General features: G+C 48.0%; 1 protein-coding gene across 1 annotated transcript in view; it reads right to left on the bottom strand.

Moving 5' to 3' along the window:
- LOC138285504 (pericentrin-like) overlaps positions 1–23,787 on the bottom strand; it is a 542,361-nt gene that overhangs the window by 333,247 nt on the left and 185,327 nt on the right. Inside the window, exon 11 of the mRNA XM_069225495.1 lies at positions 23,244–23,396. Within this exon, the coding sequence (XP_069081596.1) occupies positions 23,244–23,396 (153 nt within the window). The remainder of the gene's footprint in view (positions 1–23,243; positions 23,397–23,787) is intronic.

Here is a 23,787-nt window from a genome sequence, read left to right as displayed (position 1 = left end):
CCCACTACATATCTTGCATATGCCATCTGGCACGTGTCAACAGCAGTATGCAGGAGGCCATGCGGACCAGCAGCCTCAGTCTCATTCTCACTGAAATCCAGGAAATAGGCTGAAACATTAGTATCATAGCATGTATATCCTGGACTCACTGTCTGGGAGGATAAGCCTGAAACTTCACTGAATCCAGAATAACTCAGGTGAAAGGGAGCATCTGATAGGAGTCAGGTGTGACTTCAGCACGTTTATAGTGAACCCCAGTGAATGCAGGTCTGTTGAGGTCTGGAGGCGGGGGAACACCCTGGGGCGAGCCCGCCTTCAGCAGCCAGTCAACGAGATGGGTGAAGACTGAAATCCCTGATCTCAGCAGATGAGCCGCAACATACCGCCAATCACCTTGGTGAAAACCTAAGGGGTGCTCATGAGGCCAAAGGGGAGCACGGTGGACCGAAATGATTGTGGCCCACGTAATGTCAATGGGTAGGCAGGACATGAATATGAAAATAAGAATCCTGCAAGTTCAACGCTACCATCCAGTCTCCTGGGTCCAGGGCAGATAGAACCTGAGCTAAGTGAACATCTTTAACTTTTTTTCTTGAGGAAGAGATTGAGTGACTGAAGGTCTAGAAGACTAGAAAGTAGCCAGAAACACAATCATGGCCTACTTCTGGCACAAGAACCTTCTCTATGGCTCCCTTGGCCAAGAGAGCCAAAACTCCCATGCGGAAAAGGGACAAATGATCCTCCATCATCCAACCGTAGGATGGTGGAATGGATGGAGAGGTAGCGCTCTAGAGGGAGAAGGAGAAGAAACTGACTATCTGCAAAACCCACATGTCTGATGTGATGGATTGCCAGTGAAGGAGGTGATGGCAAATCCTGCCTCCAACTGGCCCATGGTGGGGGAGAGGCAGACTAGGCAGGTTTAGAGGCTGCTGCAGGGGGCTCAGGAGGACTGCCTAGACCGCTGGCCCCGAGGTGTGTGGATCCCACACCCTAAGCCTTGCAGAGGCAGGGCAGCATGCATGGCATGGTTGCTGGACGGGAATGGACGCAGTTTGAGGCACGGAGAATGGCACACTGTGGGGCTGCAGCAAGGATCAAGAACCTGGCTGTAGCCAGAGAATCCTTCAAGCGCAGAGTATGCCATGTCTCCTAAGAGGCAGGTGCCATCAAAGGGCCTGTCCATCAAGGAAGCTTGGACATCCTCTGAAAATCCAGCCATCCTCAGCCAGGCATGGCGCCTAAGTACCACTGTTGATGAAACAGCTCTGCCTAGCAAGTTGGTGGTGTCCAGTTCACAACAGATTGTCAACTTCACTGCGTCTTCGCAACAGTCTGAAAGAGTACTGCCCGGGACTCCTCCGGGTCCTGTGGCAGCACTTATACAACTGTATCCCCACAGCGTACGGGAAGAATGGTCCAAAAGGCAAGAGGTGTTCATGGACCGCAATGCAAGACTGGGGAAAAAAACATCTTCCCAAGTGAGTCCAACCTTTTGGGGGAGAGAAAGGGAATGTGCCCTGGGAGGTAGAGGCTTGAACTGCCAAGCTCTCAGGGGGGGGGTGTTGCGTCAAGAAACTTGGGTCCCCAGGTGGGGGCGAAGGTGGCAGGCAATTGTCCTGTTCACAGGAGCCCCTGTGCAGGGTTTTGACCAAATAAGGAGGACCTCATTAACGGTAGCAGGAGCTCTGAGGTGGAAGCTCTCGGTTGCAGCAACTGTCAAGAGACTTGTCTTAATGGCCACAAAAGGCAGTTGAAGTGCCAGTACCTCAGCCGCTCTTCTAGCCACCATAGCATACAATGCTTCCTCCTCTGTAGCCAAAGTAGGGGGAGAAAACATGCCAGTATCTGGAGAAGCATCCAGTACACTGGCCTCACCCAACCACTACAGTCCTTTCCTTGGTGGGGGTGGTATTCTATAGGGTCCAGCGACCCCCTCATTCATCCCTGAGGCCTTACCCATTGCAAAGGGGCTCAGGATCTGATCTAGAAGGCAAAGCTTCTTCCGGCATCTGTGTCGTACCACGCCCATCCTGCTCTATGTTAGGGATGACAATGGGGATGGTGCCGCCTGTGGCACAGGGAGTTTTGGGACCAGCGTTGGGCAAGGTCAGAGTGGTACGACTGATGCTGGTCCAGATCCAGTACTGGATTTCTGGGTGCCCCTCGGCGCGGAGGCCACAGCCACCGATGAGGAACCCAAAGGGGCCAGTTCTGACTCAGTGAGCCCAAAGGCGCTCCAGCAATGTAAGGCTGCCCAGAAATAAGGCACACGGCCTCGTAAAACTCTTGGAGTTGGGCAGGGGGTTGCTCCCGTTCCTGGAAGCTCTGGGAGACGCAGAGTCAGCTGAGGTGCAGGTTCCACAGAACAAGGCTTAAAATGTCAACGCTCCCTCGTCGAGGTCTAAAAATGCTTTAACTTCTTCTTATGCCTCAACTTACCCGATAGCCCTGAGGACTCGGACTAAGATGACAATGATGGAGGGCTTAGCAACTGATTTCAGGACCTTCCTCTTGACTAAGATCTCGACTTGCGGAGACGAGTGTCTGGCCACCATCAGCTTCAGGGACTGCTCCCTCAAAGCCTTTGGATGTATGGCCAGACACTGAGCACATCTTCGGGTTGTGGTTGTGCTCCACAAACCAAAGGCACACTAGGTGTGGATCTGTCACGCACATCGCCCGATGATAGGATCCACACAGATTGAAGCTAGTCTTTCTGGAGGACATCCTCAACTTATTTCTAAATATAGTGATGAAAAGTGGCACAAAGATATGCTGATGAGATTTTAAGTGTATGAGGTATGCATGGTATGATTGTGCTATGTATGTTTGAAAACGGTATGTTGTATAATAATTTTAAATCATTTTGTGAGTATGTTCTGTTGATATGAGTTTATATTTTTGTACAATGACAAGGTGTTACCAATAAAACTTTAATCTATTTGGTCTATTTCCTTAGTAGCCAAACAGTATTTCTATAAGAGTATAGACTGAATGTATTATATTCTCGGTGGCACCTGTGGCTCTTGATTAATTAATTTGGACATTCTTGATGCACCAGGAGTAGAACACTCAAAAAACATTTGCCAAAAAGATTAAAAAAGCCAGCCAAAAACCAACTGAGGGGGAGCTATCTTCGGATCAGCGATTGGTGGGCCGGAATGAAAAGAACTGATGTCAGCAAGTCAAGGTGGTGCCTAAAGAGGACCTGGGACGTCATATGAAGTGCAGACGCCGCCGATCAATGCCACCTAATGAAGCACGGTGGTACTGCCCACGAAACTCTTCCAGACACATTCAGACGGTAGGTAAAATTCAAAGGTAAGGAATCTACAGCTAGGAGTCTCTATCAGATGAACACTGATTACTGGTGTGAAAAACTAGGGCCCTGAAAGGGGAAAAACCCTGAACCTAGAAATCTCTTGGCAGAGCAGGGAGAATGGGTGGTGAAGGATGCTGGCTCAGTAGATGGTGTACACCTATAGGTGAGGCACCCTGTATTGAGCCCAGGCAACCCTTAGCGCAGTGTAGAAGGTTCTTGATAACCAGAGTTCTCAAAGGGTAACTGAGGAGAGCAGCTAAGGCTTATCCAGGAGGGTATTAAAGCAGTTGCAAATACCACATAGGTCAGTCAGTGATATACACACAGGAAAGAACCATATCAGTCTTAGAAACATAATGTATTATTTATTGTAACACACACACTAAACTAATGTTGGTATATCTCCTAACCAGAGATATGAACATAAAAAAATATACTCAGAAACAGGTATGTAAAATCATAAAACATGGGCCTCTATTTGGGGGGCGCCACCATATACTAAAAAAATGGAATGCAAAAATCGCTACCAACCCAAACTACTACCCAAGGACCCTTAGGCCTGGGGAAGTACTAAAACACAGAACACCAAAGGTAAGTACATAGGGATCACCATGCCCCCATGAGCAGAGTTGTATCCCCGGGTCAGAGTTGTATCCCCGGGTCAGTGTCCATAGGATGACATGGGAAAGTAGCGGTTGAAATTTTCAAGTTCTAGGACCCTCTACAGAGGGCCCTGAGGAACTCTGTTAGGACAAGGTAGGTTCAAGGGTGGCCCTACTCGGGGATAACCAGAGAAGTAGAGTACCAATACCAGGGAGCCCAGGTGCATAGGGTTGAAATTGTGTAGGAACCTCCCATTGAAGTCAACGGGGGACCTCAGGTTTCCAGCTGCTGCCGCGACCCATGGACCAGGTTGATAGAACCCAAAGTGTGGATTCCAGAAGAAGAGGACCTAAGGAAAGAGGGGACAGAGTCCAGACCACCCAGGGGTGCCCAGACTGTACAGGGGGCAATGCCCACCCTCCTTGGTTATGCTTTCCTGTAGGACGGTCCCCTTGCGTGACGGCGCAAAAAAAAGATCCCTGGTGCCTAGTGGTTTCTGCCCCCCTTGGGGGCAGATTGACCTACAATCGGCCAATCTGCCTCCAAGGGGGGCAGAAATGGTCTAAATACAATTTGCCCCCCAGGGGAGCGACCCTTGCCTAATGCGTCGCTCCCCATCTCTAAAAAAACAAACAAACAAAAAAAAAACACAAAAAAACTATTTGCCCAGGCGCCTAGAGGTTTCTGCCCCCCCTGGGGGCAGATCGGCCTATTAGTATTAGGCCGATCTGCCCACAAAGCGGGCAGAAATGGCCTAAATACAATTTGCCCCTCCAGGGGAGCGACCCTTGCCTAAGGGGACGCTCCCCATCTGTAAAACACAACAACAACAAAAATCCCTGGTGCCTAGTGGTTTCTGCCCCCCGTGGGGGCAGATCGGCCTAATAAAAATAGGCTGATCTGCCCCCATGGGGGGCAGAAATGGCCTAAAATAAATTTGCCCCCCAAGGGAACGACCCTTGCCTAAGGGGTCGCTCCCCTTACGTGAAAAACAAACAAACAAAAAAAACTCCCTGGTGTCTAGTGGTTTCTGCCCCCCTTGGGGGCAGATTGGCCTCATAAAAATAAGCCAATCTGCCCCCAAAGGGGGCAGAAATGGCCTAAATATAATTTCCCCCTATGGGAGCGACCCTTGCCTAAGGGGTCGCATCCCACACCTAAAAAACAAAAGAAAACAAATAAAAAAACAAACCAAAAAAAAGTATCCCTGGTGTCTAGAGGTTTCTGCCCCCACTGGGGGCAGATCGGCCTAATAATAGGCCGATCTGCCCCCAGTGGGGGCAGAAAAGGCCTTAAAAAAAAATGACCCCCTGGGAGCGACCCTTGCCCAAGGGGTCGCTCCCTTCTGTCAATTTCATAGAAAAAAAAAAATCCCTGGTGTCTAGTGGGGTTTCAAAAGCCGGATTGCAAGCAATCCGGCTTTTGAAACCCTCGGAGAGACTTCAAAGGGAAGGAAATACATTTCCTTCCCTTTGAAGCCCCTCCGGGCCTCCCCCACGTGATCGAAAGAGAAATGCTGAGCATTTCTCTTTCGATCGCGCTGGAAGCTCTGCTTCCAGCGCGATGGGGGAGGTTGTGTGATTGTCAGCGCGCGCTTGCGCGCTGACGTCACAGGGGGGGGGGGGGGGGGGGGATATTCCCCGGTCAGCCCTGACCTAGGGGGGTGGCCCTCGGGAGGAGCGCTAGCGCTTCTCCCGAGGGCAGCATTCAGGACGTAATGGTTACGTCCATGGCGCCACACGGGCGCTGCCATGGACGTAACCATTACGTCCGTGGCGGGGAAGGGGTTAAACACAAAATCAGTACTTACTCTTTTGCAGAGTTCTTGGTTTTACAACATGTAAAAGTGTTATTTTTCTGAATTGGTCTTGGATTTATTCTTTATTATTATTGCCCCTGTGGGTAGAACAAATGATTAGGACTGCCCTCTGATAAGCCTAACTGCTCGGCCACACCACCACAAAAGAGAGAAATAGTGTTATCTACTTTTGCCTCTGTTCACCAAATGGGGATTCACTTGTCTCTCTGCATGGTGTACTTTTTTAATGCGCTATGTAGAGAGCCAGCTTCCGACACAGAGGGTCCATAACCCCACTCCGCCCTGTTTGTTGCAGTATCACATGATTGTGGTGTTGCCCGTGAACAGTTGCACTAGCCTGCCCCTTGATAGAGGGTAGACAGGCTTTCAATGTCAGGTGAATTGCCAGGAGCCTAGTAGGTTGATGTGTAGTCCACATACTGCCAGACACCAAGGGCCTTTGATCTCCACCCAGATGGCCGCCCCATCCCAGGAGTGTCATATCTGTCACCACTGTCAGATCTGGTTTAGGAAGGGAAAGGGGTCTGCTGCTGACGCAATTGCAGTTTGTTCGCCACCACTACAGGTCTTTTGCAGTCTCCTCCGAGATCTGTATTGTGTCGGAGACACTACCTGGATGCTGTTCCCCTGATGCTGGGACCACTGGAATTTCAGCTCCCACTGCACAGCCCGCATATGCCACCTACCATGTTTACAAACAGGATACAGGAGGCCACAAGGGCCGGCAGCCTCAGAGTCAGTCTCACCAAAATCATAAGCTGAATATCCTGGACTCACCATTCGGGAGCATAGGCCTAAAACTGCACCATGTCTAGAATAGCTCTGGTGAAAGAGCATCTGAGAGGGCGCAAAGTGTGACTTCGGCTTGACCAGTCATCAAGATAGGGGAGAATGGCACCCTTGAGCTCCGTACATGAGTGCAACCACCATCATCACTTTGGTGAACACCAGAGGGACACTGATAATGATAAAAGAGAGCAGGATGAACTAAGTGCTTGTGGTCCAGCAGAACCACAGGTAACGCTTGTGGGCAGGCACAATGGAAATGTGGAAGTATGAGTCCTGCAAGTCCAACACTACCATCCAGTCTCCCAGGTCCAGCACAGGCAGGACTTTAACAAGCATGAACATACTGAACTTCTTAAGGAAAGATATCAGACAGTGCAGGTGTAGGATAGGATAGGATGAAGACTTCAGTCCTTCTTGGGCACCAGAAAGTAGAGGGAATAGCAACCACGACCTGCTTTTGTCACTGGCACCAGCTCTATAGCTTTCTTGGGCAAGAGAGCTATCACTTCCTGGCAGAGCAAGCTAAGATGGTCCTCCGTCAGCCTGTCGTAAGTAGGTGGCTTGGGTGGAACAGTAGTCACAAAGAGGAGGGAGAAGCCCCATCGGACAATTTGAAGAACCCAGTGGTTTGATGCTCTATAGCATACAGTGGGTCAGGTGATGGCATATCCTGCCTCCCACTGGGTGCCCATGGTGGTAACAGGACATCAAGGATGGTAAGGTTGAGCATTGTGGTAGCTGGGTGGGTAAAGAAAAGGCTAGAAGCCCCTTCCGTGGCCACAAAAGAAGCTAAAAAAGGATTGGGGTTGGCGAAGGGCCATGGAAAGGCCAAAGAACCCGGCAGTAGCTCTGCTGCCCTTGTCTGCCTCATCTCTGAAGAGACGGGAGCCATAAAAGAGTATGTCCATATGCAAGGCTTGAACATTCCCTGAAAAGCCAGTCGTTCTCAGCCAGGAGTGGTGCCTTCAGGCCACCATCGATGAAACCCCTCTGCCACACAAGCTGGTGGTATTCAGTCTGCATCTTATTGTAAACTTAGCTGCATCTCTCCTGTTAAAAACAACCTGGGAAAGTATGGCCAGGGCCTCCTCCGAAACCATGGGCAGCACCTGCCCAATAGAGTCCCATACAGCATGGGACTAATAGCCCAAAAAGCACAAGTTATTCATGGACCACAGTGCCAAGCTAGGGGAAGAAAACATTCCTTGCCTAAAGGTATCCAGCCTGTTGGGTTCCTTATCTGGTGGGGCAGGAAGGAATGCACCAAGATTTACATATGACGTGGAGCCTTGGGTGACCAAGCTCTCTGGGGCAGTTTGCTGCGTGAGGAACTGGGAGTCCCGTGAAGTGAGACGGTGGGCAGTAATCCTGTTCAAAGGAGTTCCTGTGCCGGACTTGGACCAAGTCCCAAGCAGGTTGTCTGTAAGAGCTTCATTAAAAGGGAGAAGCGGTTCGGAGGGGGACGCTCCCAGCTGAAGAATCTCTGTCAAGACATTGGTCTTGACTACCAAGGGCAACTTAAGGTCCAGGACCTCAGTTGCCCTCACCACCATCATAGCAAATGATGCTCCCTCCTCCATAGCCAGGGTAGGAAGAGCATGCCAATATCTGGGGAGGGGTCCAGTCCACAGGCCTCTGTTAAGTCCTCACACCACCCTGCATTTGGACATAGGGTTAGGTATTCGTCAGGGTCCAGCAACCCCTCCCAGTTCTCACCAAGTCCTAGCCCATAGGAATAGGGATAGGGATAAGAATAGGGCTCAGGCTTCAGCCTGGAAGGCATGGCTCCAGTCGGTACTGGAGTCTGCATCGGACGACACCCCACAGTCTGTGTTGGAGCAGAGGATGAGAATGGTGTTGGCGGCGCCAGAAGGGTTGGCATCGGGCTCAGCACTGGGGAAGGTCAAGGTGGTATGATCGGTGCAAGACTGGATCCATCTGTGGATTCAAGGAGCAGTATTGGTGCATGGGGCGGACCCGCTGGTGGCAAAGCAGTAGGGGCGTGCCAGCAGGGATGGACTGTCCAAATATGAAGTGCAATGGCCTCATACAACTCATGGAGTTGGGCAGGGCTCGTCCCAGGAAACTCTGGAAGCTGCAGAGCGAGTCCAGGCGCAGATTTAACAGTTGAGCCAGGCCTCAAATGAGGACGCTCCCTTGTCTCGCCTGAAAACTGCGATGGACGGGGTGAAGTTGAAGACCCCCTTCAACTTTTTTTTTTTTTACAAGCAACCCAGACAACTTCAAGTGCAACAAAGAACTTGGACTTTGGAACTGATCTCGAGACGTTCTTCTCGACCGGGATCAAGACTGTTGTGGACATCAAGGACCTTGAGGAACCGCTCCCTTAAGGCCTTCGGGTGCATAGAGTGGTAGTAGGTGCAACTCTTCGCATCGTGGTCATACTCCAGGCACCAGAGGCAAACAAGGTGTGGGTCCACACCACAAGCCTTTCTCAGTGGACATTCCTGCCACACCAGGAGAAGATTTCTCAAAAAGAAGTTCAGCCAAAGTATATAAAAAAAAAAACCACAAAAAAAAACAGATCAGGCAAAAATTGACAGAGGGTAACTCTCTGCGGATCAGCGCTGATTAGCGTTGAAAGAAAAGAACTGACATCAGCATGCTGGGGTGATGCCTATACAGGCACCGCACACGTCACTTCTAAAGTGGACGGTGCCATGCAGAGGTGAACAACGCCTCCTACCAGCAAGCAGGGGTACTACTCACAAAACATTTCCAGATCCAGTCTGACACCTTGGCATAATTGTAAGATAAGGGATCTGCAAATAGATGTCTCTATCAGATTGGCACCTATATGTATCTCTGTGTTGTCATGTCGGAAAATGGGAGGGAGTCACAACAGAAGCAGATGGTGTCAATTCCAAGCACACATGACATACTGCAAATAGGTTCTAGCTCCTGTCTGGAGCCTGGGGAGATTCACAAAATGAAGAATCTGAAGTTGGAAGTAGTCTTCATAAATACAGACACCACACTTGTAAGGGACACGTGGGTCAAAGAATATTGCAGGATGCATAGGGATCCCAAGACAACAATTCTTAAGTGAGATGAAAAGGTGAACACAAGTTCCTTAGTGAAGGCTCTGAAAGAAGTGGATGCAGAAAGCACAGCATAAAGAAGGGCAGATATCAGAGGAAGGATTGTGTAGCTCATGAAATCATAAGATTTTAACACATGGTTTATGAGTCACAGGAAAGATCAAGGAGGACCTGGAAGAGTAGTACTCATGTTAAGCGTTCCCAAAGTGAACCTAAAAACGGGCTCTACGTCCAGTGGTGCACTATGTCTTTCCCAAATAATATGTGACATTAAGAATCACAATTTGTTTTTTTAATAATAATATTTTAAAACAATAGCTTAATGATTATTATTGTTCCAATTAGCAGTACCTAAGCCCAACAAAGTTTTAGGGGTGCTCTAGTGGTTTATGGTACTCACTAATAAAATAAGTCAGCAATGTACCCTTTCCATTAGTAAATGAGTAGTCTGCAAATTAATCTTTTGACCCCAGAAGAAACCGCAAGAGGTCCATCCAATGGAAGTCAAAGCCCAATTTGTCCTTTAAATGTTCCTAATGCAGTTGCTTACTTTTGGTAACACTTTCTGGTGGATACTCGAATTGAAGATGTAGGAAAGCGCCCTCTTTTTTTTTTTCATGGTTACCCCCAACACTTTTTTTTTGCCTGATATTGATGGCGACTTGATTGAGAGTGTGCTGGGATCCTGCTCCCAAGCCCAAGCACGAGTATTCTTTCCCTAAAAATTTACCATTGCTTTCACAATTGTCACACGCTTGGCACACAGTTAAGTCCCTTGTAAAAGGTACCCATGGAACCAAGGGCCAGGGAAGGTCCCCAAGGACTGCAGCATGTATTATGCCACCCTGGGGACCCCTCACCAAGCACATGCACACTGCCATTGCTGGTTGTGTGGGCTGGTGGGGAGATAAAGACAAAGTCGACATGGCACCCCTCTCAGGGTGCCATACCCACAACCCACTGCCTGTGGCATAGTTAAGTCACCCCCCTTAGCAGGACTTACAGCCCTAAGGCAGGGTGCACTATACCACAGGAGAGGGCATAGTTGCATGAGCAATATGCCCCGACAGTGTCGAAGTCCATTCTTAGACATAGGAAGTGCAGTGTAGCCATACTGAGTATATGGGCCTGGAGTTTGTCATTGCGAACGCCACAGCTTCATAAAGGCTTCACAGAAGTCAGAAAAGGTTTGTATAAAGCGTCTCAGCACAATAACTCCACACTGCCAGTGTTGGATTTATTAAAAAATGCATCCAGAGGACATCTTAGAGATGCCCCCTGCATTTTTGCCAAACGTCTAGTGCAGGACTGACTGGTCTGTGCCAGCCTGCCACTTCCAGATGAGTTTCCCCACCCCTACGGTGTCCAAAGCTGAGGTGACCACTTCCTTGCAAAATCCTCCATCTTGGTTTGGAGGACAGGGACCAGTAGAGTTAGGTCTGTGTCCCTCCTCCCCAAAGTGAGTGGACACCGGAGAGGTGTAGTCAACCTCAGGGACAATAGCATTGGCTACTGACCCCTGTAGTGCTCCTAAATCCAGGATTCAAGGGCTCCCCTGAACCTAGCTCGACAGATTCCTGGTCACCTCAAGAAGAAGACAAGAAGAAAGAAGGACTGCTAAGCTGACCCCCAGCAGAGAAGACTGAAGACACCAACTGACTTGGCCCCAGCCCTACAGGCCTGTCTCCCAACTTCTGAAGCCCTGCTACAAAAAGGCAACACATCCCGCAGGACCTCTTAAAAGCCTCAAGAGGACTACCTGCCATCCAGAGGATCAAGATCTCCCGTGGACAGAGACCTGTCTAGAAAAAAACTCCAACAAAGGACTCCAGAACCGCCCTGGATCCACGAGTCCTGCCCACTCTGCACTAGAGGCCCCGCCCGTGTCCAGTTGGCCCAACCGACTAGAGCTGGTCCCCAGGAGATTCTGACGTAATGTCCACCCTGGGTGGACCCCTCCTTTCCAACACGACACCTGCAGCCTAAATCCAGAGGACCCCCCTGACCGCGAGAGAATCGGACGAAGATACCTGATACCGCTGTGTTTGCACCCTGCACCTGGCCGCCCCTGCGCCGTTGAGGGTGTGTGTTTGGTGATGAACTGTGCCTCCTGTCCCCCACTGCCAGTGGCTCATATAAACCCCCCAGGTCTGCCCTCTGAAAACGCAGGTACCGATTCAGAGTGCCCTCAGTCTCCAAAGGACTCCATTTTAAATCTACATCAACTTTGACCTCTCCACCCAGCCAGCCCAGTGTTGCTGGGTGTTTGGGGTTGATTTGAACCCCAATTTGTGGACATCCTAACACCCAGAGACTGGAACTATAAGTCTTGTACTTCCCTTGAAATTTTTCTTCCCTCCTAGAACTGTGTTTGAAAATGGCAGTGTCAACTTTTAAAACAGATATTTGCTATTTTCTCGAAACCTGTATAACTAGTCAAATCTAAACAAAGCGGTATTGATACATATGTCTGATACTTACAAATGTACTTACCCGCAAACTGAATCTTGTGGTTCTAGAAACAAAGTAACAAAATATATTTTTGCTATATAAAAACAATTGGCCTGGAGTTAGTCATTGTGTGCTTCATTTATTGCCTGCGTGTGTAAAACAAATGCTTTGCACTACCCTCCGATAAGCCCAACTACCTGACCACTCTACCACAAAAGAGAGCATTAGTACTATCTACTTCAGCCTCTGTTAAGCCTCTGGGGAACCCCTGGACTCTGTGCACACTATATCTCATTTTGATATACTATAAAACAGAGCCAGATTCCTACAGACAATTTCTCACTTTGTGAATACCCCCAGTCCCCAGAGACTTGATCTAGCAGATTTTCATTGCAACTCATGTGCATCAGTAGGTGGCGTCATGCAGGCCCATCCTGCAAGGGCCCCTACATAATAGTCACCTACGCACATCAGTTTCTCTCTTCTCTCTGTCCATGCTTTTAGATTTAGAGCTCTTAGAAATCATATTGTGCCAGTGTGTATCTCTCTAAATAGAAGTCTTATTAAAATGGATCACTGAGTCTATCTGAGAAAAGGGAGAGGAGGGTAGATTGGTGAGGAACATGTCATTAGAGACCCACCCGAAAGAATGTTACCGAAGGTAACTAACTTTTTCTTCTGATGGATATTTCAAACCGCTGATTCCTCACCTCATGAACAGATAGCAAAGCAATGCCTTCTCAGATGGTGAGTCTGTGAAATTAACCAGGAAATTCTGCCAACCAGACTGGGTAAAATTACCATTCTGGTGGACTCGGCCACCAGATTCGTGAATGTGTGAGTTACACCGATGTAGCTGTCTGGATGACATCCAAGACTGGCACACAGCCAATGCAATGGTAACAGCCTTGGGTCTGGTAGAATGAGCGAGCAGACTTTCTGGATCTGGATTCTTAACTGAACCATAAGAGCTCTTGATACAGAATATAACTCATCTGGAGATGGTCCTCTTCTGTACAGTATTCTTTCTTTGCCCTTGAGAAAGCCATAAAGCTGATCCATGCAATGTTCTTTATTACAATCAATATATACAACTTAGGGCATTCTTGGGATCAAGGCTATAATATCTTTCTTCCTTTTTAAATAGGTAAGGTACGGGGAAGAAAGCTGGCAGAGTGATTGACTACTCTATGTGGAAGGGCATGACTACCTTTAAAAGAAATGCCGCTTTAGCCCAGAGTAACAGTTCGTCTGGAAAGAACGTAATGTATGGCTACCTAACAGAGCACATGTAACTCCCACATGCAACAAGCTTACTAGTTTGCTTTGAGGAAAATAGTCTTTAGTGTGAAAAGGCAGAGAACAGCTGTGCACTGGATCCAACAGAGCACACAGAAGCTATGCTAAAGGACAATTAAGATGTTACTGATGTATCATAAAAGTTGTTGGTGGGAACATGCAAATCAAAAAAGCGCTTAACAGGTGATGCCTGATGGGGTAGAAGTAAGAAGGCCAAAAAGACCAATAAATATCCTTTAACAGGTGCGACTGCAAGGCCTTGCTGGGCAAAAAAAACAAAAATAGAAACACTAAAACTATGTCAGATAAATGTGCTGGTAGAGGCTGGCTGTTGTGGGAGGAACACCATACAAAACAAATTTACCAACATCCAACATGAACAGTTTTGCTGGAGAGACATCTGGCTGACACCAACAAATTTGGGAGGAAGATCGATAGCCATCTACTGTCACCCCTCAGTTTCAACACCTGGAGGTGTAGGTGGTGCAGACTTAGTTGCCAGACCCTTCTGTGCTGCTTCGAAAGGAAGACCTCCTGAAGGTCCTGGTACCACACGCTCCTCATACAGTCATGAACCACAAGGATAACTTGGGCTGGTGGTCTATGATCTTTTTCTCAATGCTGGGCAGGAGAGGAAGGGATGGAAGTCGTACAGGAGTCCATGCTCCAATCAAAGCAAAACACTGCATGTTTCCGGCTGTGGAAAAAAGAGGGAAGGAATGGTTTCTTACCTGTAACTCCAGTTCTCTCGTAGGGGTATTTCCATGATAGTCATAAGCACTGAATAGTTCCGCGCGCCTGCGGGGACCCCGGAGCACTGGTGTGAAGTATATTCTTAAGTGCAAATACCAACCCTTTGAAAAAGGTTTGTCAAAAAACACTTAAGAATAACACTGTGCAGCTTATGTGAACAGCTACACAGGCCAAATTGTTAAAAGAAAAAACAGTTATAGGCTAAATTCACGTTTAAACATCTATTTATTTTATAAATATATTAACAAATACATTCTCATATTTTACTTACACCTCTCATGAGAATAAAACAATGCAGGGCAGTGTAGCCCATAGGCTGCCATTATACAGAATGAAAATAGAGCTGTGCCTTTAAGAAAGTAAAGTCTTCCTCTTTCCCATCATGCACAGCAAAAGGCAGTTGCCTCAGTTCTTTTTTGGAGGCTTGTAACCTGACCTGAAGAAACAAAATATTTGTTGGAGTACCAACCTCGATAATATTCATGTTCTATGTCAACTCCACTGGGGAGGAGGGAGGGTTGCTTATGACTATCTTGGAAATACCCCTACGAGAGAACTGGAGTTACAGGTAAGAAACCATTCCTTCTCTCGTAGGGGATTTCCATGTATAGTCATAAGCACTGAATAGAGTAGCAAGCCCATCCCCATAACCGCGGTGGAGTAGACAGAAGAATACTGAGAAAACATGAATCATGCAAATAAATTCTTGAGCAAGGCCTGTCCAACCTGCGCATCTGCCCTAGCGTCTGTGTCAAGGCAGTAATGCTTAGTAAAGGTATGGACCGACTTCCAAGTGGCAGCCTTGCATATTTCTGCCAAAGGGACATTTCTCATCAAGGCTGCATTAGCTGCCTTCCCTCTAGTAGAGTGGGCTTTTGGCCTACCACCAAGGGATTTATTTGCTAACTGATAACATAACATTATACATGAAACAATCCACCTGGATAAAGATTGTTTAGACGTGCCCAACCCTGTTCTAACTGGGCCATAGTTAATAAAAAGCTGTTGTGATTTCCGTAAGCTTTTTGTCCTGTCCAAGTAAAATTTCAAGACTCTCTTTACATCCAGAGAGTGCAGAGTTCTCTCAGCAGGAGTAGTTGGATTTTGAAAGAAAGTCGGTAATGAAATTGTTTGGTTCACATGGAAGTTGGAGACTACCTTAGGTAAAAATTTTGGATGAGTTCTCATTACCACTTTCGCAGAATGAAAAACCGTGTAGGGTTCTTGAGCGCAAAGGGCCTGGATTTCGCTGACCCTACGCACTGAAGTGATTGCCACTAGAAAAGCAGTTTTCCATGTGAGATGCTGAAGTGATGCCTTATGTATTGGCTCGAATGGAGGTAGCATCAGACGCGATAGGACAACATTCAGTTCCCATGGAGGAGATGGTCTTCTAATGGGAGGAAAAACCTTTTTTAAACCCTCCAGGAAGTCCTTAATAACTGGGATTCGAAAAAAGGAAGTTTGTGACGGGCTCTTTCTGTATGCTGTTAGAGCCGCCAAATGTACCTTTATTGATGACAATTGTAAGCCTGATTTTGCCAAACTTAACAAGTATGGCAGAATAGACTCCTCTCTGCAGGATATCGGGTCAATGTTGTTGCCTAAGCACCACACGCAGAATCTCTTCCACTTGCTTGCATAAGTGGATCGTGTGGAAGGGCGCTTTGCTTCTTTCAGGATTTCCATACAATCCTGAGGTAAGTTCAAGTGTCCATATTGCACTAGCTCAGGAGCCATGCTGCCAAACTCAACAATGAGAGGTTGGGATGGGACATCTGCCCTCTGAACTTCGTGAGCAGGTCCGGACGATAAGGGAGCCTGATGTGTGGTTTGAGTGACCGGTGAAGGTGGTCTGGGAACCACCATTGGCGTGGTCATTCCGGAGCAATCAGGATCATTTTGGACTGAGCATTGGATAACTTCTGGAGGACCGCCGGAATCAGGGGAAGCGGCGGAAAGGCGTAAAGAAATGCTCCTGACCAGCTTACCCACAGGGCATTCCCCAGTGTCCCTGGATGGTAATATCTGGAGGCGAAGTTTTGGCATTTTTTGTTTTCTGGGGTTGCGAATAGATCTATAGAGGGGATACCCCATAGTGCGAAAATGGAATGAACGACGTCGTCGTCGTGTAGAACCCACTCGTGGTTCTCGTCCATTACGCGGCTGAGAGCATCCGCTTGAACATTCTGGATGCCCGGCAGGTGAGTTGCTGCTAGCGACATGTTCCTGGCTAGAAGCCAATGCCAGATTGTCTGAGCCTCTCTGGATAAAATCCTGGACCTGGTGCCTCCTTGTTTGTTTACGTAGTACATAGTGGCCACGTTGTCCGTCTGGAGAAGGAGAGTTTCCGCTCTCAGAGAGGGAAGGAAAGGTTTGAGCGCAAGGTGGACTGCGCGAAGCTCCAGCAGGTTGATATGATAGAGACTCTCTTTCTGTGACCACTTGCCTTGGACTCGAAGATGTTCCATGTGCGCTCCCCATCCGAGCAGTGACGCATCCGTTACGATGGTTTGAGCTGGAGGCCGATGTTGGAACGGAATCCCCACCAAGAGATTGTCGGGTAGACACCACCACTTGAGGGACTGTAGGGCGTGGGGAGAAAGGAGGACTTTGCTCTCCCATTCGTTCATTAGTTGACTCCATTGATCCTCCAGGTTTTCCTGTAATGGTCTCATATGGAGGCGAGCATTGGGAACGAGATGGATACAAGACGCCATCGAGCCCAGTAGAGAAGCTATTACTCTTGCAGTGGTCTGTGGAGTCTGTTGCAGTTGTTTGCACTTTTGGAGAATCGATAATCGTCGTTCCTCCGAAGGAAACACCTTTCCTAGATTGGAATCTATAATGGCCCCTAAGTAATGCAACCTCTGAACAGGTGTTGCTGTGGATTTCAGATTTACTTGAAGACCTAGCTTCTGCAACAGCTGTAGAGTCCATTTGAAATGTTGTTGTGCCTCTAGATAACTGGAGGCCTTTATGAGCCAATCGTCTAGATAGGGGTAGACAAATATTCGATGTTTCCTCAAGTGGGCGGCTACCACCGCCATGCATTTGGAAAAAGTCCTCGGCGCTGATTTGAGGCCGAAGGGCAGAACCGCAAATTGGTAATGACGTTTTCCGACGGTGAACCTTAGGAATTTTAGATGTTTCTTGGTCACCGGAATATGAAAGTAAGCGTCGCAAAGGTCTATTGCACAGAGCCAGTCGCCCTGACGAAGATGTGGGTAAATTTGGTGCAAGGATAGCATTCTGAATTTCTCTTTGCGAATCCACTTGTTTGCTGTCCTTAGATCTAAAATGGGACGAAACTCTTGCTTGTCTTTTTTGGGCACAAGGAAATACCTCGAATAAATCCCCTTCCCTTGTTGGCTGATCGGGACGTGTTCTATGGCTCTTTTTTGTAATAGAATGGTGACTTCTAACTGAAGAGCTTCGAGGTGGCGGCTGGTTGTTTTTGGTGGAACAGATGGTGGAGGACTGGTGAATCTGAGAACGTAACCATGTCTCACAATATTCAATACCCAGGCGTCTGTTGTGATGCGTAGTCCAGATGATTTGAGATACTTCCCCCTACCGGAGTGGATAACGGAGGAGGGGGAAGCGAAGATTCAGGGCTTCGACGCGGGAGCCTGTCGAGTTGCCTGAGTATGAGGTGTTGAACGACCCCTTGTCGACCTTCGTTGTGTGGAGAAACCCCTATGATGCTGCTGCTGTTGCTGTTGCTGGGGACGTGAAGACATCCAATGTGGAGTCTGATATCTGTGGGTGAACAGTCTTCGTTGATATGGGCGGAATACCTTTCGCTGTTCTTTCGGTCATTCCATGCCTACTGCTTTCAGGGTATCCAGCTCAGACTTCATTCTGGCCATCTTGTCATCGGCATGAGAGCCGAACAAAGTGGAGCCTGAGAAAGGTAAATTTTGTATTCTCTGCTGTGCTTCAGGCTTAAGCGATGTAAGTCGCAGCTATGCATGTGTCCTGAGCGCTATTCCGTGAGCATAGTTATGTGCGGATAGTATCGAAGAATCCGCCGCAGCACTTATAACTTGGTTAGAAACCATAGCTCCCTCGCCCACGACCTCCAGGAAATCTTCCCTTTTGTCCTTAGGAAGATGCTCCGCAAACTTCAGTACAGAGTCCCAGAGGGCTCGATCATATCTCCCTAATAGAGCAGTGGCACTGGCTGCTTTCATGGTGATGGATGCAGTAGAGCATACTTTTCTTCCTGCAGCATCGATCTTTCTGCTCTCTTTATCTGGAGGTGAAGAGGAAGACGGTGACGTAGAATGCAATTTCTTTGCTGCCACTATAACCACAGAGTCCGGTACTGGGTCTGACCTCAAGAATAGAGGATCTTGTTCTGGTGGACGGTATTTTTGAATAAGTCTGGAAGGAGCAGACTTTGTTGCAGCCGGTGTAAGAAAAATGTCCATTGCCGGTTCAATAAGACCCGGAACCAGTGGAAGCAAAGGTCTTGAAGATGTCCTGTGATGCAAGGTCTCGAAGATTACTGACGTCGATGGAGCCGGCACCGCCAGCGGGATATTCAGTTTGGTTGCCCCTCGCACCAAGACCTCCTGGAATGTATTCACATCATCTATGGGGGACACTCTCGGGGACGGTGAGTCCGATAGGGTTGGAGAGTAGTCCCGTGTAGACGAAGAAGAATGTCTATGATGTGAATGCTGAGATCTCTGTCGTGATTCATGACGATGGTGCCGAGAGGAAGAAGAACGTCTAGAAGAATGTCCAGAACGCCTTACAGATCGCGTTGGAGTCCTCGGAACAGGCTCTGAAGGAGGAGCCGGAAGAGGAGCCGTAGGTGTTACCGGTGTCTGCGGCAACGGCGACTGCCGAGGCGAGAGCTGTGGAGACGCTGGAAGCAGGATAAGTGAGGCCGAGGATTCCGATGTTGTATAAACCCTTCTAGGCCTCTTTGATTGTCGTCTCGACGTCGACACACTCCTCGACGTCGAAGAGCGGTGACGGCGACCTCTGGACGTCGATTCCTCTCGCCGTGGAGAACCCCTCGACGACGACCCTCCACGTCGTGGTGACGGCGAACGTCTCCGACGGCGAGTACTCTCTCTCGTCGATCGTCCTCGCTGTGTCGTCGGCGAGCCTGACTCGGATCTCCTCGACGTGGAACGTCCTCGCCGTGTCGACGGCGACCCAGATCCTTTCGACGTCGTGTGTCCATGTCGTCTCGACGGCGAAATGGTTGTCGATGGCGAACGATGTCTTTTCCTCGCCGGCGAACCACTCCTCGACGGCGAACATGTTGGCGCCGTTCCCTGTTTCGACGTCGACGTCGTCGGAGACCTGTGCCGTTTTTCAGCAGGTCTGGTAGGAGTTATAGAGGAAACAGATTGAGCCCTGGTAGAAGCCTGACCTTCTCCTCGCTCTGTGGTGGAATGGCCACTTTTTCTTCTGTCCTCTCTCGCCTGAAGTCGGATTTTCTCCCTATCGCGAAGAGTTCTTCTGGAGAAGGTTTTACAGATGTCACACGACTCTGGTTTGTGGCTGGCTGCCACAAGAAGGACATTTGTCAAAAAGTGAAGGCATTTCTAAACTAGAAAAACCTCAAAATTCTGTCAGAATTTAACAGAAACTAGTAGGAAATGATCACTCAATGTTAAAAACGTAGAGTGAAATTGAAATTCAAAAAGTTTTTAAATGAATTTCTGTCACAAAAAACTTTGTGAGGTAGAGCTCAATGCTTCAGGGTCCTGTCAGAAGGAGCCGGAAAAAAGAACTGAGGCAACTGCCTTTTGCTGTGCATGATGGGAAACAGGAAGACTTTACTTTCTTAAAGGCACAGCTCTATTTTCATTCTGTATAATGGCAGCCTATGGGCTACACTGCCCTGCATTGTTTTCTTCTCATGAGAGGTGTAAATAAAATATGAGAATGTATTTGTTAATATATTTATAAAATAAATAGATGTTTAAACGTGAATTTACACTATAACTGTTTTTTCTTTTAACAATTTGGCCTGTGTAGCTGTTCACATAGGCTGCACAGTGTTATTCTTAAGTGTTTTTTGACAAACCTTTTTCAAAGGGTTGGTATTTGCACTTAAGAATATACTTCACACCAGTGCTCCGGGGTCCCCGCAGGCGCGCGGAACTATTCAGTGCTTATGACTATACATGGAAATCCCCTACGAGAGAACAATGGTTCTCCCCAATGCCTGGATATGCCCAGAGCCATCTGAGGGCAGCCTCCATTTTTTTTTTTATAACCTAGGCAAAGTCCCTAAGTTTGTCAGCCCTGGCATTAAAGATACAGCCTGGTGCTGGTTGACCTGGGAAATGCCTTCACGATTCAGCTACTTTCAGAGGTACAGGACCCATGATCCCACACCACTCGGTTTCTTGCAGTACCACATGGAGGTGAGGTTGTCTGTGGGAATCTGTACCTGAGGAAAGCCTTTAGTCCCAAGAAAAGCACTCAACTCCCTACAAGTTGATGTGGAGACTAGCCTCCAGCAGAGATGTCGGATATCCACCTCTCACAGGTGACCTCCACAACCCAGCAATGATGCATCCTTCGCCTTTGTTCGATATGAGTGGGGCAAGGAAGGAGGCCTGCTGTCAGTCCAGCTGCAGTCTAGCAGCCACCACTGCAGATCCTTTGCAGATACCTGGATGGAATCCGCAAGGTTCCCTTAGTGGTGGCTACTGAGACATCAGATTCCACTACAGAGCCACTCATGCCACCTGGCATGGCCCACCAGAAGGATGCCAAATGGCCTCAAAGCCACTCTCACTGAGACCCAAGTCAAAGGCTGAAACACTGGGATCATAGCCCGAATGTCCTGGACTCACTGAGATTTGGGGGAGTTGTGGGGAGGGGGTGGGTAACAGGGAGAGCAGCATGTCCAAGACTGCTCCAAAGAAGGGGAGCCATTGTGAACGAGTCAGGTGTGACTGGCACGTTGATGGAAAAACTCAAGAATGTTAACAGGTTGGTCATCATCTGGAGGCGGCATACAACTGTGGGTGGAGAGACTGCCTTCCAAGCCAGTCATCGGCGTATGGGTAGACTTGCATTCCCAATCTCCACAGACAGACATCAACCATCATCTTTGTTAACAACCGAGGTGCACGGTTAAGGCCTTCAACAGCCAGCCATCGAGGCAGGTATCCCCAAATTCCAAAATTGTGCTGCAACACAGCCATCGCTTTGGTGAATATGTGAAGGGCACTGGTAAATCTAAAGGGAGCAATGAGTACTGAAAGTGCTCTTGGCTTGCCTGAAAGAGCAGGTAGTGACTGTGGGCTGCAGGATCAGAATGTGGAAATAGGCGTCCTGCAGATCCAACACCACAATCCAGTTTCCTCCATCTAGGGCAGGCAAGCAGGTCTTGGACCAAGGTGGGCATTCTGAACTTGTCCTTCTGGAGTTAGAACTTCAGAGGTGAAGATAGAGTATTTCTCAGCGCCAGAAAGTAACATGAATATGAACCAGTCATGATATTTGATGCCAGCACACTCTATGACTGCCTTGGCCAAGAGAGCTTGAACTTCCCTTCGAAGCATGGACAAGTGGTCCTCCAGGAGATGCTGTCTATGACAGGAAGGAGTGACAAGAATGGAAGGGAGTAGCCATTCAGCACAACCAAGAGCACCCTCTGGCCGGATGTGATGCTCCTCCACCTGGGGAAGTGAAAGGTGATACAGCCTTCAACCAACTGATCAAGCACTGCTGATGGCAACTAAGTGGTTTTGCGGCAATTGCAGGGGGAGGGGCAAGGATTGGGTAGTACGCTGCTCCTGAGGGCCTGGACACTAGCAGCTGGACCCCTGACCTCTGCATCAAATTTCTTGGGAGGCATGTTGTTGCTAAGGAAAGGTGTGATGATGCCTCAGCTGGAACCCCCTTCTAAAGCCTCTAAAGAGATGGAATTGCAGAGGAAAATGCCATAGAAGTGGTGTAAACCCAACTTAGCACGCTGGTGCTTTGCTCTCTTTAATGTGTTCAATGGCTAAGTCCTCCTGGTCGCCGAATAGGCATGCACCATCAAATAGCAAGCCCATAAAGAGCCGATTGCTCCTCCAAGAGTGGTGTCAAAGCACCACACAGCCTTACCCAAAAACTTGGTGATGTCCAGACTCAAAAGGAAGGAGTAATTAAATGATCCTGCCAGTTCTGAATTGAGGCTGGGCCAGAAGTAAGATATACTTTCGGTCTCTCTCTACTTTTTCTGATATTTTCCTAAAATTGGACATCTTCATTTAAAAATCAAGCAGGCTTTCCCACATTCACCTTTCATGCTAAAGAAGAGGCTGAGACAGCAGAATGTTAGCACACACGGGACTGCTACTCACCCTGGAGTCACCAACCCAAGTAAGGACAAATTCAACACAGAGATGCTCCTTAGCCCACTCCTGAAAACCGCAAGTCCAGACTCTATAGGAAATGGCAGCACAGCACTGGAGTCTCTCTAGAAATATATGTGGACTAGACTATCACTGGGAGCTCCAAAGAGACAGTCTCTGGTAGCTGTACTGTAGTACCACCATATAACACTCTTACGGTGCCCCCACCCCACCAAGCCCTAACAGCACCCTTGTCGAAACAAGCAGGGATTTCATTAAAAAAAAAGATGTTACACTTAGTTCCCTAATGGGGAAGGAGGAGTCAATTTCTATTATGCAAAATTATTCTAAAAAACCTTTCATTAAGAAACTAAGAAAAATACAAGGGGAGTGCACAGGAATAGCGCAAGGATTGTCAGCACTCATTGCAAAACAGCATTTTGACGCTCAAGTGTTTCCTGTACTTTTATGTGATAAACAATGTTTGTGCATGCAACACATGCAAACAGCACTACTGCAGCTTTAGAGCATAACAGCTAGCCCTACTGGCTTTGCCAATGCTTGTTAGTCTAATAGTGTGTAGATGCTCATTTAATGTTCTTTCAAATGCTGTATTCGGATATTCTTACTAAAGTAACTCCCAACTAACCATACCGCAATTTTACCTCCAGGTCATTTTCTGAAAGTGGACCACCACCTGTCAAGGGTACCTCTGATTGCAAGTGAATGGGTTGGACCCATGGGACTGAAGCACATAGGTAACGTAACAGAGTGGTTGTCTGCATAATGACCTCACTATGACTCAAGGAATTTACCTTTAACAGAAGGTTTTCCTCCTCCAGGTGCTGGATGCTGCCATCACTCTGCTTCTTTTGCACTTCTAGCTGCATTTGCAGTTGCAGAACCTCTTCAGTCTTATTCATTAACTCCTCTCTGAATTGCTCTAGTTGCTCTGCCAGACTTTCAACCTGTGAAATGTGGGCGAAAGAGAGGCCTGTTTGAAATCGTTTGAATCATTTTTCTTTTCACTTGAACTGCAAAGAATGGAAAGTTTAAAAGCAGGTGTGGCCAGCTGTTTAAACGTTTCTCGTGTACGGTCTTGTTTCAAATATAATCATAAAGAACTCAGCTTTATAGATTTATTAATAAATGTTCCACTCATTCACTGAGATCTTAAAACTCACAACACTCCTAAACCTGGCAGAAAGGGTCGAGGCTCAATTCCTCCAAAACCTAAAACTGACCGACTAAGCTCATTAAGTGCCAAAATAACCCTATGTTAAGACAGAACTAATATCAGTTCCAATATACCAAGCCTGTCAGACTGGGCTCAACAGTAGCGTGAATGAGGTTGAGACC

This window comes from Pleurodeles waltl, chromosome 3_1 (genome assembly GCF_031143425.1).
Source record: "Pleurodeles waltl isolate 20211129_DDA chromosome 3_1, aPleWal1.hap1.20221129, whole genome shotgun sequence".
Taxonomy (NCBI): domain Eukaryota; kingdom Metazoa; phylum Chordata; class Amphibia; order Caudata; family Salamandridae; genus Pleurodeles; species Pleurodeles waltl.
The sequence above is the reverse complement of the archived record's forward strand: the minus strand, read 5'-3'. Positions and strand labels throughout refer to the sequence as shown.